The 20,175-nt window shown below is 39.7% G+C and overlaps 4 protein-coding genes across 6 annotated transcripts in view; 2 read left to right on the top strand and 2 right to left on the bottom strand.

Annotated features, from left to right (window-relative positions):
- Positions 1 to 181: 181 nt before the first annotated feature.
- Positions 182 to 4,676, bottom strand: cbr1 (carbonyl reductase 1). Its single transcript, XM_063875415.1, has 7 exons — positions 4,585 to 4,676; positions 3,392 to 3,509; positions 2,521 to 2,690; positions 2,332 to 2,439; positions 1,990 to 2,198; positions 1,799 to 1,852; positions 182 to 1,239 (listed from the first exon to the last, which is right to left on the bottom strand). The coding sequence occupies exons 2-7, from the start codon at positions 3,505 to 3,507 to the stop codon at positions 1,066 to 1,068; spliced, it is 831 nt and encodes a 276-aa protein (XP_063731485.1). The 5' UTR covers positions 3,508 to 3,509; positions 4,585 to 4,676; the 3' UTR covers positions 182 to 1,065.
- Positions 4,677 to 4,730: 54 nt separating this feature from the next.
- setd4 (SET domain containing 4) lies at positions 4,731 to 13,150 on the top strand. The gene is given in 14 exon segments (XM_063875300.1): positions 4,731 to 4,796; positions 6,770 to 6,862; positions 6,954 to 7,049; positions 7,392 to 7,429; positions 7,563 to 7,651; positions 8,462 to 8,698; positions 9,103 to 9,162; positions 9,665 to 9,794; positions 9,883 to 10,057; positions 10,345 to 10,423; positions 10,916 to 10,996; positions 11,102 to 11,225; positions 11,439 to 11,544; positions 11,547 to 13,150. Coding segments are annotated over 13 exon segments (1,344 nt in total). The 5' UTR covers positions 4,731 to 4,796; positions 6,770 to 6,786; the 3' UTR covers positions 11,600 to 13,150.
- cryzl1 (crystallin, zeta (quinone reductase)-like 1) lies at positions 12,201 to 16,791 on the bottom strand. 2 transcript variants are annotated; one of them, XM_063875301.1, is made up of 13 exons: positions 16,539 to 16,791; positions 15,939 to 16,016; positions 15,696 to 15,768; positions 15,557 to 15,601; positions 15,017 to 15,085; positions 14,773 to 14,906; positions 14,500 to 14,611; positions 14,289 to 14,309; positions 13,788 to 13,886; positions 13,507 to 13,619; positions 12,938 to 13,043; positions 12,801 to 12,846; positions 12,201 to 12,429 (listed from the first exon to the last, which is right to left on the bottom strand). In XM_063875301.1, the coding sequence occupies exons 1-13, from the start codon at positions 16,602 to 16,604 to the stop codon at positions 12,336 to 12,338; spliced, it is 1,056 nt and encodes a 351-aa protein (XP_063731371.1). In that variant the 5' UTR covers positions 16,605 to 16,791; the 3' UTR covers positions 12,201 to 12,335. The 2 variants fall into 2 exon arrangements, with proteins under 2 accessions (XP_063731371.1, XP_063731372.1); XM_063875302.1 differs by lacking the exon at positions 14,289 to 14,309 and having other exon boundaries at positions 16,539 to 16,789.
- A 633-nt stretch (positions 16,792 to 17,424) lies between these two features.
- The window catches only part of itsn1 (intersectin 1 (SH3 domain protein)), a 45,310-nt gene continuing 42,559 nt past the window's right edge, over positions 17,425 to 20,175 (top strand). For both annotated transcript variants that reach the window (XM_063874363.1, XM_063874362.1), the window contains exon 1: positions 17,425 to 17,580. The gene's annotated coding sequence lies outside the window, so the exon portion shown is untranslated. The remainder of the gene's footprint in view (positions 17,581 to 20,175) is intronic.

Genomic DNA, 20,175 nt, shown 5'->3' with positions numbered 1-20,175 from the left:
TTTGACCTACTTTGCTTTGTTGTCCATTGTCTGTATATATATAAACATTAAATGAGTGAAATACAAGTATATTATAATCAAATCTCCATCTTGACCACTAGATGTCACTGCAACCCCACAAATCTGTCCTGAAGGGTTTTCTATTTCCAGCATTATTCACAGAAATAAAATACAACCAGTGTTTCAGAAAAGCTTTTTATTCTTAACACAACATTTAAGCTTTTTCCGATGAAGGCAAGAGTTCTTCTTTGCATGTAAATGTATAAAAATGTTAAAGAAGGCAAATGATGACATGGAGTAGACACCAGCAGTTGCAGATAGAGGCCTTATTATTGTTGTGTAAGCCACAGCCACAGAGACACACACACACACACACACACACACACACACACACACACACACACACACACACACACACACACACACACACACACACACACACACACACACACACACACACACACACACACACACACACACACACACACACACACACACACACACACACACACACACACACACACACACACACACACACACACACACACACACACACACACACACACACACCTAACTGAGAAGTTGTGTGTATCAAGAGTGTTTTTTTCCCACATTGTGTGACGCTTGTGTCATCTTTTTCAAATAGTCGTCAGGTATTTCTGCTGCCTTGGACGATGGAGTCGTTGTTTTAGGTTCATTTGTAGTAAACTCAGTCATGATACAAATCTCAAAATCGGCTTTTCTTTCCGCAAATAAAAGTAGACTCAAATAACATGAATTATAAATGGCAAAACAAAAACAGCTGGATTTATTTTCCTATCAATTAAAACACTGATATACACACACAGTTATAACAAATGTACCTGGCTGATAGACCGCAGAACGGTTTCTTTGTGTCTCTGTAAAATCGTGTAATTGTTGTATATCTTTTTGTTACATTAAGCTGTGTTTGGCTCTTTCTTTGCTGTAACAAATGAAAACTTCCCCTCTGTGACACACACACACACACACACACACACACACACACACAGCCACACAGCCACACAGCCACACCGCCACAGCCCTTCACCACGGCTGAACTTCTTTATCGGAGACGAACTTCCCGTGGGGGTCCGTGGCCCCGGCCGGCAGCAGGGCCAGATACACCGGAGTGATGGCCCCCTCCTCCGGGGACTTGGGGGCTTTTTGGCCGGCCATGTCGGTGCGAACCCAGCCGGGGCAGCAGGCGTTCACCAGGATCTGAGGACAAATTATAATCAAAGGAACGAAGATTAGATCTATGCCAAATAATAGTTGCCTTTAAAAACCTTCAGATAAGATAAGATGAGACAGATTCGACTTCATTGATCCAAGCAGGAAAATCCAGATGTTTAAGCAGCAGAAACACAGGATAGGACAGAGCTCAATACAAATAAAGGACGTAAATAACAGTAAATAAATATCAACAAAATAATGACAATTCAAAAGGCTTCAAAGCAGAAACAAGGAAATGTGAAAAAATACACACAATTATTACACCGTGTTCTAATTCAGTAAAATGATGCTGCAGTGCGAATACATTATCCCCAAATTAAACAGAAAAGTCCTAAGCTTTGATTTGATATTTGAGATATGTAGTGCATAAAAGCAGACGGCAGTAATACATTATTTTAACTTGTAAGTTAAGATTGAGATGTGGTAGGAAAGGTGGAGCAGAGAGCGAACGAGGATAAGAGCTGTAACATTAATACTACTTCTGTTAATGGTTGGAAAGATGAGTTTCTTCTTGTTCTTTGATCAAAGATATAAAAGAGTGTACCCCGTCGTGAGGTCTCTCCTTCGTCACACGGCGAGCGTGGATCATCGACAGGACCTGAAACACACAGACACACACACACACAGACACACATGCACACAGGTATAAATAATGGATCCACAATAAGTTGTTGCTCAGAGAATCAACATGGTTTTTGTTCGTCTACATTTCACTTCTACTACGATGAGTCGTACCGTGAGTCCGGTCTTGGACGTCCCGTACGCCGTGTTGGCCCAGCCCCCCTTCTCGTGCTCGCCCTTCTGAGCCAGATCCACGAACTGCTGCATGAGCCCGGACAGCTCCTCCTCCGTGATGTCACTGCTGCGGAAACGCTGCTGCAGGGCGGGGCTGAGCTTATTCAACGTGCGGGCTCCAACGAAGCTGGAGATGTTCACCACGCGGCCTGAAACACACACACACACACACACACACACACACACACACACACACACACACACACAGAGGGATGTTTGAAGCTGACCCCTCACAACAAAAAAGATGAGTGTGTGCACTGAGCTGAACTTCTGTGTCCTCACCTCCAGCTTTGATGAGCGGCAGAAAGTGAGTCAGCATGTCTCGGGTGGCGAAGAAGTTTGTCTTGAGGGTCACCTCGGCCTGGACTGGGAACGGAGTGGGGTCTGCGTCTGAAGAGAGAGAGAGGGGGGGGGCGTATTAATATTGTGTGCATGGCTTCAGTGCAGTGAGATATGGATCAGTAACGCTACCTTTGAAAGCGATGGCAGCGTTGTTGACGAGCACGTCCACTCCTCCGTACGCCTTTTTGAAGAAGCCGGCGGCGGCGACGATGCTGTTCACGTCGTTGATGTCCAGCTGATGGAACTTGGCCGTCAGTCCGTCAGCGGCCAGAGCTTTCACCGCCTCCTCTCCACGACCGCTGCACAAAACAGCGGAAAAGTTCAATTTCCCTTGTATGGAAATATCTGCAGCTTTGTTCATTCGTTCTGCAGGAGGAGTTTGGGGTATCTTTCCCTGACACATATTTAACAAACACTTTTCTAATATATTTTGAACAAATTTGTATACTTTTTCAAAACAGTTTTACATATTTAATAAGTTTTATGTATTTGTACAGTTTTTAACATTATTTCTGGATATTTTTAACCTGTACTTTTTACAAAACTTGATTTTTTTTGGTGTATTTCTTATATTTTTCACACATTTTACGTATAGTTTTACATTTATTTGTACTCTTCCCATTTATTTTATTTTAAATTAGCTTCCATTGTTCACAAGTTTAACTTTGAATTGTTTTAATACATGTCAAATATAATTCTTTTGTATTTATTTCATATATTTTCACAAATCTTTCCAATATTAGACATTTTTAAATATTGAATCTTAATATTCTTATCATTATAACTATAGTTAAACTATCCGCCTGCATGAATCGTCTGATGAATATTCCAGGTTAAAAAATGTCCCAAATAAAAACTAGAGAGGCTGGAAATGTCTCCTTTTCCATAAAAAAATATGTCTTCTTTCCACAATAACGGGACACCCCAACAGTGGCTGAATACACAGAGCTAAAACCAACAGAGCATGTTGCTGCCAGCTGTTTCGGGTGTGTGTACGTACACGTCTCTGGCGGTCAGGTAGACGTCTCCCTGGTACTGCTGCTGGCAGAGCGCTCGGACAATGGCCAGCCCGATGCCCTTGTTACTGCCTGTTACTATGGCGACCTTGGTAGACATGTCTGTCAACAGGGAGACGTCGGTGGATGAAATCACACATCATATACAGGAAAAAATAAACACAATTAGCCTTACATTCAACATTTACACAGCTCTATCAGTACAAAGATGCTGAGTCATGGTGACAGACTCTGTTATAAGTGGAATTAAGAAACCAATAATTGGTGAACTGGGATTGGACATGAAAACAGGCCCTTAACACTGTAACACAAACATAAACAATTGGACTTAATGTGCATTCATATTGTAACAGCACTACATACACACAAAGCTTAAGAGGGCAGGGTCGGCCTAAAACCGGATTCAACAACGTTATCAGCTGTGGGGGAGATTGGGGAAGATTTCAGAGAGAACACTGGGAGAATAGGTCTGTAATCTATTATAACTTCATTTAGGAAACCTGTGATTGGTAAACTGGTATTGATAATAATAAAAAACCAATAGCTTTTGACTGATAAAGACAATACAAGTGTGAATTTATACTGTAAACTTTGGCACTTTATCTGGTCAGTATTCGCACATTCCTGCACAAAACCGTACAGCCAAGTCCCATGAAAACAGGTTGATCTTTTCAGTATTTTTCAAAACGTTTTGTATGTTTTTCTATTCTATATCCATAATTGTTGGCTATCGTAGTACTTCGTTTTTCTCTTACACCAAGGCACACCACATAGCCAATAAGACCAGTGGTTTTTTAGCTTAGAAATAACTATTAAATCCAAAACCAATCAATAAAAGTGCACAGTCATGCCAGCAGTCTATATAGTCTGGACATAAACGTGTACCATTTCATGCATAGGCCTACTGGTTTTGAAAGGCTGCATTAATGCGTTTTGCAACTAAAACCGACCTTATCCCGCAAATCAAGGGTTAATTGCAGCCTTCAGAGAAGACCTTTTGCCTGGTTTCATCTCCTTTTCCTTGCGTTACATAACACTGACTCGCGTATAATAACTTTTTTGATTTAGCATGGTAAAGCAGTCCCCTTTCAGTCAAATACAGACATTAAAATACACTTTTCTGAGAGCTAGCAGGGTGCAAACAGCTTAAATAGGAGCTGGAATTAAGGATTCTTACCTGTAGCGTTTGGTAGAGTGGACCTGAGGTGGTGAAGCTGCAGAGAAAGTGAAGACTTGCGCAGTAAAGCTGAAACATATATACGGAGAAAATGGGAGGAGAGCAGGATGTCTACTGCGCAGCGTCGGTGCGCATACCCAGAAAAACAAGTGAACCACGTGGTTTGACAGCAGCCGCCGAGCAGGATCGAGATTCAGTGCAGAATGATATAGGTATTCTATTTACTGTTTATGTATTTAATGTGTGTTTGAATGCATTTGTTAAAGAGCATTTATGTTGTGGTAGATTTAGTTAGTTTTAACCAGGGGTATTTATAAAGGAATCAGTTGTTCCAATGACTTGTAAGTTAATACATAATGTAAGTTACAAGAGGGGATCCCTGCTTCAGTGATAGCAGTGATGGATATTAAGTACATTTACTGTATTGTACTTGAGTCCAAATTTGAAGTAGCCTACATGTACTCTACTTGAGTACTTTTTTTAAGGCCCTTAAGTACATCTACTCATCTACAATTCAAAGGGAAATATTTTACTGGTTACTGCCCTACATTTGTCTTACAGCATTAGTTACTAGTCTAATAATTAAGACTTTTGCATGAAAACACAAGCTGGTGTTTTGTTAGACATTACGATATCCAACAGTAAATGCAACAACAGCTGATCAATTAACAGAGATGAAGCTAATTGGCCTTTATACACACACTGGTGTTCTTTTGCATTGAGATGTTTACATTTTAGACTGGCTTATTTCAACTCTTCTCATTTCTACTGATGTGAAATGCCTTGTTTTTTATTCTGCTGCATCGAAAACATTTCCTAATTTCGGTTCAATAAAGTACATCTTATTTTATGATTGGTGAACCAGGAATTTCAACAAAAACATAACCCTAAATAATGTTATCAGACATGCAGTTGATTGACTGAATAAACAAGGTAACATTTGCTGAGTCTTGGTGACAATGACAGAACTGTGAGTAGCGTTTTTAAATCTAATCAATTATGTGGTGGAGATTAAGAGGACATAATAAAGAGGAGAGATTTTATTAAAGAGCAAGTTATAAAAGATCAAGAAGCCATGAATGTCAACAAACAAAAGAAATGAATCATGTAATCAGACCTGATTAAACTAGGTAAGATATGCAGACTTCTATAATCTGTTATAAGTGGAATTAAGAAACCAATAATTGGTGAACTGGGATTGGACATGAAAACAGGCCCTTAATACTGTACTACAAACATTAAACAATGGGCTTAATGTGCATTCATATTGTAACAGCACTAAATACACACAAAGCTTAAGAGGGCAGGGTCTACCCCAAAACAGCTTCAACGATGTTCTCAGCTGTGGGAGGAGATTGGAAGGGGGAATCAGATTTGCTGATTCATGCTGACAATGTCAGAAATGAGCTGTAAGTCTAAGATGTATCATAAGTTAAATTAGGAAACCTGGTGGACTAGGATTGATCATTTAAAACAGACACGTTTTACTCTGATATTCAGATGGATCTTTTCAGTATTTTTCCATAAGTTTTATATGTTTTTTATATTCTATATTGATATTTGTTGGCTATTTCCGTACCTGGTGTTATTTGGTTTTCCTCAAAGGCACATTCGCTGTACTGTATTTTGACCCCTCAAAGGCGATAAAGGCCAGCTTAGAAATGACTATTGACTGAATAACAAGGCAACATTTGCCCAGTCATGGTGACAATGTCAGAGAGAGAACTGTAATTGATTATATTTGAACGTTCTTCAAATATAATCAATTATGTAGCGGTGATTGCAAAGTCAATAGGGACTTGGCTTGGAAACTGCAAGGTCACTGGTTCAAGTCCCCGAAAGACCAAGTGCTACCAAGGTTGAGTTTTTACACATTACACTCTAGAGTAGATTTGGCAGATTAAACGTACTTACTTTTCCTTAAGTAACATATTAAATGCAGGACTTTTACCTGTAACAGAGTTGGTAATTGTAGTGTTAGTGTTGTTTTTACTACAATTAGGATGTGAATGCTTCCTCCAGCACATGGTCATGGTAGTGTTGATTGGTTTTCTATCTACTCATCAAGTGGGGAAATGAATTGTAGCTCTACAACCTCAGAAAGTCCACTAAATGTGGCATCATTAAAAGAAAGAGAGACTTTTCACCACTAATGTGTAAATGTGTATGTTTGTTGACCCCAAAGGTTGTCCCGTTTGGATCATGAGGGCTCGAGGCCATCGATATGGACGTGCTGCGAGGAAGAGGAGGAAGAAACAAGAGAGCATCGCCCGCTCAGGTATAAACCAATTCACTGGAGTACAGTGCAGCATGGAGACGTCTGTCTTCTGTTCTCTCCCATCACCATGTGTTTCACTCTGTTCCTCCAGTCTCTCTGCGCCACCAGCCGCAGTACGTCAGGCTGATAAAGTTTCTCCATCAGCGAGGATTCACATCAACGCTGTTGCAGCCGGCTCTCTTCACCGGTACGAGCCTCTGTGATAGGAGCCTCTGTTCACACACACAGTATGGAGCTCAGTCATTATGCACCCTCTGCTCCGGGCTCTGCATATGTTTGGTTTGAAATGCAACGTTTAGATAAAGCAAAGAGTTTCCGTATATGTGAGAGGAAATAATCTGAGTGTGAAATGATTGACAGACGCATCAGCCAATCTGCTCCTCCAGATTCCACTCCTTGAGAGCATCTATTAGCTGCCATGTGGAACAGTTCAGATCAACCTTTCACTGCATTCAACCTGTGTAAAATAAAACATCTGCTGGTTTAAAGTAAACACTTTTATATGTGTTTGTTGCTTCTCTTATTTCAGACACAGGCAGAGGACTTCAAGCTGTCAAGACCATCAAGGTAAAACTGCATCTAATTAAATAAACTACAACACGGTAATAATACAGCTTTTAAGCTAGTACTTATACTTCAATGCATTAATACAAAAACCTCACGTCGTCAACCAATCATATTGTCTGTTTCTGTTCGTCAGTCTGGAGAGCTGATCATCTCTCTGCCGGAGTCGTGTCTCCTCACAACTTCAACTGTTCTGAGCAGCTACCTGGGTCCGTACATCAAGAGGTGAACTTAGACTCTTTTAAAACATTACATACATCCGAATATGTCCAGGTCCAACAGCGGACAAAATAACAAACGGTACAATGTAATGCAATCCATCACAAAGCCCTGCAGAAACATCTACTCCCTTAAAGCTTTAATGTGGTACAGAGGTTTTGATTCAACGCTTATTGTATTTCAAAGTCCAGTTTGTGTTTTTATGTCATACTGAATGGATCCTAGCTAAAGAGGAATGTAAAACAGTCACTTGGTTACTTCAATCCTAAAACACTAGCTTTTTTATGATGTGTTTCCAAGGTGGATTTAGTGTTTGATGTTGGTTGAAATTCTAATTGTATTACTTTTATTATAAATCACTATCTGCATAGATCTTGAGATAAAGGAACAAGAACAAGAGGCTTCAATTCATAAGTATCTTAATTACCCCTGCTGTGAGGTGCTGAAAAGCTCGAAAATGCATCAGAAATGCTTGAAAATATATTCGGCAAAAATATATAATATAAAATATAAAAATTAATTAAAAATTTAACATTTTTTTAAAGTCGGCATTTATAAAAATTCCAGAAAATAAAAAAAGTGATAATTTTGAAGAAATAGTCGGAAATTCCTAAAAGTCGTAATTTAGAAAAAGAGTCAGAATTGTATGAAAAAGCGATCATTTAGAAAAAGTAATCTGACACTTTTAAAAGTAAACATTTAGAAAAGATTTTGAAAGAGTAACTATGTAGGAAGCATCATATTTAGGAACATAAAGCAAAGGTTAAAACATTGCAACCCCGCATAACCTAAACGGTCATTATGTTTCCACTTCAGCTGGAAGCCTCGTATCTCCCCTCTGCTGGCGCTCTGTGTGTTCCTGGTGTGTGAGCGGCACCGGGGCGAGGCGTCTGATTGGTTCCCCTACATCGAGGTGCTGCCTAAAACCTACACATGTCCCGCCTACTTCACCGATGATGTCATGGCCGTTCTGCCAGCCAGCGTGCAGAGACGAGCTCTAGAGCAGAGGGAGGCGGTGAGAGGAGTCCACTCCTCTCATCTGAACCTGTTCAGGTGGTCAGACTGGTTAACTCTGTGCACAGGTTGATTAGGATTAGCAGGGCAGAGGTTATTTGAACAGTTGCGTAAGTTAGTAAAAGAAAACGTTTGGGCTTGTTTGCATGAAGATAAAGTCCTCAGGAGATCTTTATTGTAATTACAGTGAGGGTGTGTAGGCGTCACTCTATGCAGTTTGAATAGAAACAAATACATTAAGCAGCAAAAAGAAGGTTACTAAATAAGAGGCACTGGTTAGAATACCTTTATAAAGTTACAAAATGTACAGGTAAAGGTATAAAAGGTACAGACTTGGTTCAGAAAGGGATTCTGTCTGTGCTGAATATGTATGTTGATGGCTGATTGCAGTTATGGTCACTTTGGATAAAAGTGTGTTTAATGTAAAGTAATTATTGATCCAGATCCCTGCAGCCAATCCTGAGTCAGCCTGTGGAGGAGGTGTTGACATATGAAGCATTAAGGTACACACACACACACACACACACACACACACACACACACACACACACACACACACACACACACACACACACACGTTAAATTTAAGTCCATAATCTTGACAGGTGCTCGAGTTATTCAGGTTTCTACAGTACAGTAGTAAATCACCCAATAAACCATTTCCTATAATATTGTTTAAAAAAGGGTTATTTAAACTTTAAAACTGAAGAAATGGGATTCTTTCTGACATTGGAATTTAAACTCTCATGTATTAAAGAAAATAATAATTATACCAGATTATTAAAAATCCAACAAAGAAAGTCAAGTTTTAAACGAGAATTTTCTTGTTTTGGTCATTTTTCCTAAATGTTGGTTATTTTTAGATTTTGATTCTTGGTGGATTCAAAACCTCTATATTAATTATAAATGTTTCCTTAAGCTGCAGGAGCCTCGTTATGGAAGTCAAATAATTTCAGTCTGAAATTAGATGGATTGTTTTTCTGTAATGAGATCTTCGTCCTCCAGGTGGGCGTGGTGTAGTGTCAACACCCGCTCTGTCTTCATGTCCCAACCGTCCAACGACTTCCTGTTTGGACAGGATGATTATGCTTTAGCTCCCTTTCTGGACCTGCTCAACCACCGCCCTGACGTGCAGGTAAACCACAGTAAACACATAACCCCAAAACCGTCAAGTTGATGTTGATAGTACATGTGATGCATCAGAAATGTGTTTTTCCTCCCAGGTAAAAGCCAGTTTCAGTGACGTGTCGAGGTGTTATGAGATCAGGAGTGTGTCCGGGACGCTCCGGTACGAGCAGGCCTTCATTAACTACGGCTCCCATGATAACCAGCGGCTGATGCTGGAGTACGGGTTCGTGGCTTCCTGCAACCCCAACAGCGTGGTGTACGTGGACACAGGTGAAAAATAAGAAATACAAATATCCTAATCTTTTATTCTGAAGCAACTGGCTGTTTACTTGAAGGCATCCCGGATGTATCAAGTCTTTGTAAAAAGAAAAAATCTGAATAATTAAAAGGATAATGCAATCTATTTTATTTCATGTATACTTGCCTAACAACAACTATACACATTATAAAAGTGTTTTTATATAATAAGCCTGTGTCAGTAATATTTTAAGAGGCCTGCCTTTCTTTGTGTTACACTATGCTTAAATTATAGTGTCTTTATGTCTCTGTTTCCTCAGATCTCCTCTGTGAAGTTCTAAAAGGTGACCGGAGTTTGGATCAGAAGATCAAGTTCCTCAGAGAGAATCATTTCATTAAGTAAGACTTTAACATTCTCCCTGTTGCTTTTATGTTTTCTATTTTCTATGTAAGCTTTGGTTATTGTGCTACTCAATACTATAACGATTATTAATATACATATAGAGAAAGACATATATATACTTTATTGATCCCAAACTGGATTGTTTTGTTACAGCAGCATGCTAGGCAATGCACATGAATTTAAAATATAATTTAAAAAACTGTAAATGTGTAAATATAAACAGCATAACAAAGAATAATAAATACAAATAACAAATACAAATAATAAATACATGTGAAAATGAATATGAAAGTATTTCACTTTTCTCTTTCATTTATTTCTCAATGCATTTCTTTTATTTACTCCTGTATTTATTCAGTTATTTTCTGTATTTATTTATACATTTCATTATTTATTTATTTATATCTATGCCATATCTCTCTGCATTGCACAAAGATATTCACTAAATTGTCAATGAGTCTAAATTTGATGCACCTCCTTTTTCTCAGTAACCTCACGGTGTCCGGTGAAGGGCCCGGCTGGAGGCTGATGACGGCCCTCAGACTGATGTCGCTGCCTCAGACACTGTAGTAAGACTCAAACAGGTTTTGTGTTGTTTGAATAGAAAGTGTTTCTGTACATAATGTATTAATTAGTTGTGTGTTCCTTATTTATTAAATGTGTTTTATCTCCAGTCCCCAGTGGAAGGCCGTGTTGCTCGGCCAGCAGGTGTGTGAGGAGAGAGAGGAGTGGAGCGTCAGGACAGTGAAGATACTCTGTCAGCGAATACTGCAGGACACACACACCGCTCTGGAGAAGGTGTGTGTGTCAGTTCAACGTTTTATTTATAAGTCGATTTTTTTCTTTTGTATGAGTTTATAATCTGAATCTATAAATGATCACACATTCAAAACTATTGTGTGTGTGTGTGTGTGTGTGTGTGTGTGTGTGTGTGTGTGTGTGTGTGTGTGTGTGTGTGTGTGTGTGTGTGTGTGTGTGTGTGTGTGTGTGTGTGTGTGTGTGTGTGTTTAGATCTCCCTCCTCCTCCTGCAGTGTGATCAGTCTCTCACGGAGCAGCTGCATGTGGTCCAGGCTCTGCGACAGGAGGAGAGGTGCATCCTGGGAAGTTGTCTTAAAGCTACGGAATGCTCAGCAGAACCACCAGACGAACTGTTGTCATGCCAACCACATGAAGACGATGCTGTGAGCTGATTGGTGCTTACTTCTGCCAGTCACTATAAGAAGCAATGTTATTGGCTGAAGTGGAGATGCGGGACAGTTCCTGTATTCCAGCTGAGCTGAAAGAGTGTGTGTCCTGTTATGACGGGCCTCAGGATCTCTTCACCATAATCAACTGATCTAAAGCACAGCCAAAGACACAGAGCAGTAAAATGGTTTGAAAAAAACCAGGACTATGTGCGGTCATATCAGTCCGCAGAAAGAAGTCCGGTCAATTTAACATCAGAGACACTGTCGCATACTTTTAGAATATTTATTTAGAAATCTGAGGAGAGAACAAACTTTGGATTCATGATGCCTAAACTATTTCCCAGTAAAGAAAAGAAAAAGAGAACAGAGGGAGGAAAGATGTGAGAAGACAGAGCGCTGGACAACAGAGCAATCACCAGAAGAAGACAGACAGGAAGTAAACTCTAACGGGATCGGCAGAAGAAGACAGACCGTGTTTAAAGACTGGTTAATGGAGGAGAAACTGAACAATACAGAAAGCCTTGATCAGTGCCGCCGGTCCAGTCGTTGGTAGCGAACACAATAAAACCACTTTAAAAGTCAATATTGTGAGTCAGGTGGTTGGTTTATTTAGTATGAAGGATGTACATTATCCCTTAATTATCAAACAGCTGATGAAACTGAAATTGCGAAATGATTCCTGTGAGTTTAAGCGTGTGTTTAACATGTTACATGAACGGTTCAGAGTTGAACAACGGCCTTCCTCTTGTGATGCTGGACGGTCTCCATTGTGACCGTGGCTTCATAGAGAGGGACGGCCTCCTCAGGCTGAGGTCTGCAGAGACAAACACCTCCAGATTTAACTTCATCTACAGTGTAAATGCATCTTAGAAACTGTGCTTCTTGTTTAGACTAGTGGTTCTGGTCTAAAACCAATCATTTTATAGGCCTTAAAATCTAATAAGGAGGCTCTATTGGGCACTAAATAAACAATAGATACCACAAATCAGTCAATTATAATATTCTTTGTTTTCCAGTACAGTTTCACTATTCATATATAATTACTTCTCTAGGCCACTTTAAATTAGCAGCAGAATCTCTGATTACACCTGTCACAGGAGATGGGAGAGACACCTGCTTTTGTATCAGAATAAGGATTTGTCTGACTCCAGTATCTAGCTAAACATGTGTGAGTTATGCATTTACCTGAGTACTCCAGTGGACATCTTCTCCACCATGTCCTTGAGAATATCTGACACAGGTCTGTTAAGGAGGGACTCCATGTACCTGAAGATGTGCACATTATTATATTCTTTACTTTACACCGTGTGTGCAGAGGATACGCAGGTATCTTCCCTGCTGAGCGGAGGAGGCCGTCCACACCTCGTGGTTGAGGAAAGTCAGAGAGGCCGATTTTAAATGCAGCAGTCTGCAGTCTGGAGGATCCAACTGCAGGAATACACAAAAGAAGAGATAAGACAATAAAACACCAAATGTACGCTTTTTTATTGAGCTGTACAAATCTGTGGCAATAAAACTTTTATTTTCTTCTAAAATTGAGATTCTGCTGTTGTTTGTATCTTATGGTGCGTGTTTTACGTATTGGCATTCATACCTGGAAACCCCTGATGTCTTTTTGAGACACTTTTTTTTTAACTACAATTTTTAAGATGCTTAAAAGCTTTAAAAAGTCAGGAGTTGGTTATCTATTGCAGTGTTTATGTTGTGTTTACCTTTGTATTAACCACAGAACATATTTAAGGCATCTATCCTAAAACTCTGAGGAAAAGGACCAGATGTGGAAAAAATGCTGACTCATGTCTGGGTTTAAGGACTCATTCCTGCACCACTTACTTATAAGGAATAGATATAGATATTACAGTGACCACTGAAGGATGCAGCTCTGACTCACCTGCAGCTCTTTATGGGATGTGACCCAGTGCCCCCCCACACCCAGCACACTGATGATGTCATGTTTGTGTGGGAGGAGCTTCGTCTCCTGGGACTCTTTCTCTTGCAGACGCACTGCACACACACACACACATACACACACAGAAACACGAGGCCTTTATCATTTCACAATTGTTAAGAAAATATTTATAAAAAACACAACAAAGACTATCAAACTATTTTTTTTAAAAGATGGATCCGGGAGGTTGTTAAAAGTCTTCCAGGTGGCGGTAATGTGTTTACCTCCTGAGTCTATGACGATGTCCACTCCCAATCCTCCCGTCTCCTCCATAACCAGGGCCATTAGTTCTGATTGGTCTTTATAAACTGGGATAACCTTTGCTTTAAACACAAAGACACAAAAACATGATATCAGTGTGGTTTGTAACACAAAAAAAAAACCACTCCAATTGTGGGTGCAGTTCCACTGTTGTCCACATGGTGGCGGCAGGCTTTAAATCAAGATTTCCTTTGTTTTTTAAATGCAGTGCCCCTTTTACAATATTTACTTAAATCAGAAGGTCTTATCTTTCAGAGACATACCTCAAATTAATGTTAAGTCTTTGATAAAATGTGTAAACGTTTATTTCAAAACAATACATCTGATAAACTAACTTGTGATTTGCATTGCACTGGAATCATTGGGAATTCAGTTATTGAACTGCCTTTTGGTGCAGGAATGAGAAGATAAGCAAGGAAACAAGTCTGTAGTTCAGGAAGTAAGACAGAAAGAAAAGATCTCACCTACTAACGGATCCTGAACACCTGAGGATATTATGGAAGGGTGAGGGGAAGATCAGAAGAAGACAGAAAAAAGACGGAAGGAATTTTTTAAAAGAGTGAAAGAGCATAACTCGGTCTTTCAGGAAAAGAGCTGAGGTCGATTTGTAGATGATTGGGTTTGAATCTTTACATTTCTGAAAGCTTTAATCACGATGTTAGCTTGTATACGCACCTACGCTGGGTCGTAGCTGCTCCAGGAATGTGTGTTCTTGTGGTGTGTGTGACGTCGTAAAAACCTTCACTCCGTGGTAACAAGCTAACTGGATGCACATGAGGCCAAAAGACTGAGGAGGGAGAGGAAGGTGGGAAAATCATCCTTATTAATTCTGTCTTTTTTATGTTTAAAAGTAGAAAAAACAAAGTGAAAAGGTCGTCTGATGGGCTAGAACTGTTGTGGAAGAGTGTACAACTCGTAAAACATGCAACTCTTGTTTTTTTTACATACGCTGCCTCCATCCATCACCAGAAGTGTGTGTCCGGCTGCCATGCGAGCGTGTGTGTGTAGCGCAGTGTACGCAGAGAGGCCGTCACGCAGCGCTCCTGCAACACACACTGGGCTGAGCTTCTCTGGCTTCTGAACTGCACAGATAAAAACAGAAACACACATATTTAGAGTTGATAAATATTGTATTTGATGGTGTTTTGATTTAAATATTGTAGAGGATAGATTAAATGTTGGTCAACTTTACCTAAATAATGTTCATCTATGTCAACGACCTCACAGAGTCCAGAGCAGGGGGAGTCCAGAGGCAGGATACCTGAAAAGAGAGAAGGATATTCGGAGTGTAATATGTCATCAAAAATATAATAAATCCAGAATAAATTAATAAAACTTGAGGGCAGGTTTCTTTTTTTAATACAAACAAACAGTTAAAAATGAAATTGGTACACCATTCATACTCAAACACTTACATTATAATATAAAAAATAAGAAAGCAAATATTTAAAAGAGCCAAGAGGTTGTTGTCTGTCAAAACCTCTAAAAAACGATTAAGATTTTGGTTAAATTTTACATGAATTCAGACTAAAAAGCTTGACCTCACAATCTCTAGATTTACAAATTGTTTTCACAATCGAAAAAATGAAAATAAATTTGAAATAATCACTCAGTATTATTATTGTAAATTACCAGTTATCAGTTACATATATGTCTAATTAGAAATACATCCTGCCATGCCTTCCACTCATCACATGCAGAGAAACACACTGTGTCAGAAGGCAGCTCCTACCTACAACCTCATCCTGCGGCTGGAAGAAAGACACCTTGGCTCCGACTGCAGAAAAAGAACAATTGACTTAATGTTTGTATGACACTGACGACTAATCACATGCATTATTTTTGCACCATCAGCAGGATGACTGTGTTACCTTGCAGGACGACACCGGCCACCTCTCTGCCAACAGGAATTAAGTCTCTCTGGATCCCCACGTCATCGAGCAGCTGCAGGAAAACCATCAGTGTAAAACAAAGTGACTGTATCTTCAATATAAGCAACGAAATTAAGTTCATTTTTATCCAGATCTGCAGCTTTTTGTTGTACTGATTGGTTATTTTCTTGGGATGTACAGCCATGGTCACATTCATTTGTATATCAACTTTGAGTTAAGTACCTTGAGGTCCAGTGCACTGAGTCCACACGCCTTAACCTGAACTCTGACCTGGTGGCTGCCTAAAACATCTGGAAGAACCTGGAGGGAAACACAGACACAACTCACCAGAGTTTGGTACAGTTCATCCATCCCTCTAATAGAAAGGGCACCATCATAATTTAATATAATGTTTAATGTATTGAGAATAGTGTTGCAAATATGATCAATCCCTGCTACAGTATATGGTATTTCCAATGATTTTCTCCAAACCGTGCAGTTCTAATGCATTTGATAAACATTCTCCATGCATTTCCTTCCTTTACACAACGCAATAAATAATGTACCATGACTACTAAACATTGGGCTGTAAATTACATACCTAAGAACTATAAATAAAGGTAAGTTTTCACTATGTTCTGATGTTGTTGTCAACAATAATGCCCAGCAGCATCTGCAGGTGGAGCCACAGATTCTCACATGCATGTCAGTTTCCTGTGCTTTGTCTGATCTGAGGATTCTGTGAGTCATAATGCAAAAGGTGGCTTATAATACCAGGCTTCAGTAAAGCAGTAATGCATGCCCCTGTACAGTCGGACCCAACAACACAGCACACACACTCACCGTTTCCTGGATAACGAATTTGGGCTCAGCATCACTCACTCCGGCTCTGCAGTACAAACCTTTCATATTGTTTTACCTTTGTTTATGCACCAACAACAAGGCCACACAATATCAAAAAGCTGCTTAATTACAATCCCTTTTCATGTGTTAGTCATGTCCTTTCCTTTTGAAATACAGCTATTCCCCAGTTGCTGCCCAAAGGAGTCAGCTGATCTCTTCTTCTTCGCTGTTTACATTTTTGGCTTGTAGTGTTAAAATGACAACATCGCCCTCTATGGGATTTGAAGGATTACCACATTTAAAGTAATCAAAAACAACACACAAACAAAATGTTATATTGGACATAAAACAATGACACTTTAACATTAAGGTTGAACAAAATGCATCAATAATTATAAAACATATCAGAGATATTATTTTGAAATGGAACAATTGCACAATGACCACTTTTACTGTCGCTACTTTAAGTACTTTTTGATGAGAATACTTTCTACTTTCACTGGAGGAACATTTAGAATGGAGGACTTTTACTGTAACAGAGTACACAAGTACTACACTCATATCTGAGTACTTCTTCCACATCTGCAAATGGATTATAGTTGCGTGTTGCTATGTATTTTATCACGTTATTCCCCTTGTTCCCCTTTATTTGTATAATTTAATTGAATCTATGATTATTATTTGTATACTTTTATTTAATAAACCGAGATTAAATTTAAAGACTGGATTTGTATTCCTAATAAACAGCAGCCGGCAGGAGAGCTCAACTAATCCGTTTTACTCCACAGCGTCCCTGAGATTCAGTCACCTCTCGCGATGTTACAACTAAACCATGCACTTGCTACGAGATATCGCGATACGTCAGAAGCGTTACCCCATTTTCCAGCTGTCCCTCAGTCGGTCGGGATTTCGGAACCTCACGGGAGAGGGTTTTCGTGGATAAACCGACACATTTTGGGAGGAGATACCGAGTCATATGGTCACATAAACGCGAAAACGAGCTGCTTTATCCCGTATTTCACCATGGAAACTGAACTATGAGGTAAGTGTGTGTTGTGTGGAAGAATGTCCCTGACGTTAGCTTCCCACTGGTTAGCTTTAGCTTGCTAGCTGCAGTGATGTGAACGTTGGCGCGGTTAGGTGGTCATTTTAACCCGGGTTAGCTTGCTATAATGTCAGCCTCTCACTGTGATATCAACCTGTCTTGGAAGTGCGTTATATCGGTTACTTTAACAGCACCAGGGTGAGAGGGATTTGAAGAGGATGACATCTAGGTGCTACTAACAGTTAGCCAGTATGCTAATGTTAAATCACTGCATCTTAATGCTCTGTGAGCTGACGTTAAGATAGATGGATAGAAAATACATATATCCGAAATAATAAACAATATGAAATATTCAGGGTTAATCAAAATGTTCTATAAAATAGAGTAGCTACAGGAGTAGAGATTTATAATACAGGATCAGAGACATATAGGATAGTATTGAAATTACAGATGTGCAAGGTGGCTGTTGTTATGGAAAGGCGGATAGATCATTTAAAAACCCTATGTTCAGAGAGGTATCCAAACATTATCAAATATACAAAATGTGTAAAATAGAAAACTGTCTTTTATACCAATCTACTAAACATATAAACTTAATGTAACATACATTAAAAATATATCTTCAAAGTAAATATGTCTAGTAAACTACACCACTTCTTTTGGTTAGCCTCGCCAGTTGAGAGAAAGATGATGAAACAAGGTTACTGGTAGTGTTGGGTCAGGAAACAGCTTTCATGGGTGAAGGTGTTATCTCATTAGCATTTGCTAACATTAAACCTGATGTCAGTCTCGCAGTTGTCCATTTGGTGCAGACTAAACAACAGAGCTGGAAGAGGGAGTCAGATCTTAAGGAAAAGTACCAGAGAGCTGGAAAAGTCCTGAATACAAAATCTTACTTTATCAAGGGTTGTTTCCTATTCACCAAATCACACAGTAACATAAACAAAGTAATAGATCTTTGGTGTTTTGCAAGATAAAATCACAGTATTGTCTATGGAGTCTGGTGGCTCTGAAGAGAGTCACAATTGAGATTCAGTTAGCTGTTGGAAAGGGCTGTCTCATGGCAAGGGTAAAGCAGTGAAAACATCCTAAAGAAAGCAGATTTTTTGGGTGGCTGAGATGTGTGTTGCTGCTGCGTAACCCCTCTCCAAAAATGTTACTACCCCTTTAAGGTGCAGATGGTGCTAAATGACTTCCATCACGATTAAAATACTCAATTAATGCTTTGCTCCACCGCCAGCATTGATTCACTGTTTGTTGTTTGGAATACTTGCATGCTATGTCTGCTTTTCATGAGCACCTCCTTTAAGAAAACACACCCAACCCTGCTTAAGTCCTGCAAAATGTGGTAGTGCTTACACGCCCTTCATTCTGCAAAGCGTTGAGATGAATTAGAAACAGTACCCTGATGAATGGACAGACTATATCAGTCCAAACAATTGCAATCAGTTCTTATGTCGTGAATTTACAACATGTTTTCTTCTGCAAACCTTTCCAGGGTTAAACGAAAAGCCAGATGGTGCATACGTTTTATTGACGCTTTTCCTTGTAGTATACTAACTAACACTTCATGACTATGAACACTCCCTGTGCTGTGCTTAAGTTGAGCTCTTAACCACCCAAGGCTATCAGTTTTTACTAATACGGGAGGCAGAGGGGAGGTTAGAGTGATTTGGGAGGAGCTGGTTGTGTGTGCTGTCACCTCTCATGCCTCGCCAATTGACATTGGTGCGATAAGAACGTGTTTTGGAGAGAGGCGCAGGCTCTAGGGTCGGTGTCAAAGGGTGTGTTCAGAGTTTCTTTAGTGTGTGAGTGAGAAAGAGGGAGGCTGGGGTGTGTGCTTGTGAGCCAGAGGGTGTGTGTGTGTGTGTTAAAAGCTAATGCATATGTTGTGTGGGTGTGATTGTGAGAACCCTAATGTGAATGAAGAGGCTGCAGTTGTTACGATCAACGTCATTATTAACAAACACAATTCGGTCCCAATTCCATGAAATGAGTTCTTACTTTAAGGTCGTTTATTTTCCCTGCTACTCCTTTGATGGGTTAGTCATAAAACATGGGACAAATTAAGAATACCCCTCAGAATTTAGCACAGTCTTAAAGGAAATGTGGGCATTAGGTGGGAAAATCTTCACATTTTACTTTCTAAATCAACTCATATTTGTTCCTGCCTATCCACCAATTGATTGCGTCATTTCTGCAGTTATTTTGTAATGTGTCCTGCAGTTCTGCACCCATTTCAACATCTGGTGTTGTCTCATTGTCTTATCCCTGTTAACCACAAGCCCAACACGTTTAACATGATGTCATGATTATGTGCAGTAAAGCCACGTGGCTGACAGCAGAAGAGACAGACACAAAATGATCCTCGTCCCGTTTAAGCGAAGGATGAAGGGATTGAAAGAGCCAAGAAAAATCAGGCGTTGTGGATTTAAGAGAATTGCAATTTCCATCTAGTGTCTCGAATGAAGGGCGTATTTATATGTATTTATCCCAGCATGTGCAGATGGCTTCCCTAGAGTAAGTGGCACAGGCTCTGTATGAATGAGGTATGAATGACTCGTAGTATGTATTTATTAAAAGCACCTTTAC

Source organism: Eleginops maclovinus, chromosome 22, assembly GCF_036324505.1.
Source record: "Eleginops maclovinus isolate JMC-PN-2008 ecotype Puerto Natales chromosome 22, JC_Emac_rtc_rv5, whole genome shotgun sequence".
Taxonomy (NCBI): Eukaryota; Metazoa; Chordata; class Actinopteri; order Perciformes; family Eleginopidae; genus Eleginops; species Eleginops maclovinus.
Note: the sequence above shows the minus strand (reverse complement) of the source record. Positions and strands in the feature narration are given on the sequence as shown.

What these genes read in the sequence shown, in the direction of transcription:
- cbr1 (XM_063875415.1), bottom strand. Translation starts at nt 3,507, where the DNA reads ATGTCTACCAAGGTCGCCATAGTAACAGGCAGTAACAAGGGCATCGGG. An exon ending in CGCTGCCATCGCTTTCAAAG is followed by an intron (nt 2,440 to 2,520) that starts GTAGCGTTACTG and finishes CTCTCTCTTCAG; the next exon opens with ACGCAGACCCCACTCCGTTC. An exon ending in CGTCCAAGACCGGACTCACG is followed by an intron (nt 1,853 to 1,989) that starts GTACGACTCATC and finishes TGTGTGTTTCAG; the next exon opens with GTCCTGTCGATGATCCACGC.
- cryzl1 (XM_063875301.1), bottom strand. Translation starts at nt 16,604, where the DNA reads ATGAAAGGTTTGTACTGCAGAGCCGGAGTGAGTGATGCTGAGCCCAAA. An exon ending in GGCCGGTGTCGTCCTGCAAG is followed by an intron (nt 15,602 to 15,695) that starts GTAACACAGTCA and finishes CTTTTTCTGCAG; the next exon opens with TCGGAGCCAAGGTGTCTTTC. An exon ending in GCAGCTACGACCCAGCGTAG is followed by an intron (nt 14,310 to 14,499) that starts GTGCGTATACAA and finishes TAATATCCTCAG; the next exon opens with GTGTTCAGGATCCGTTAGTA.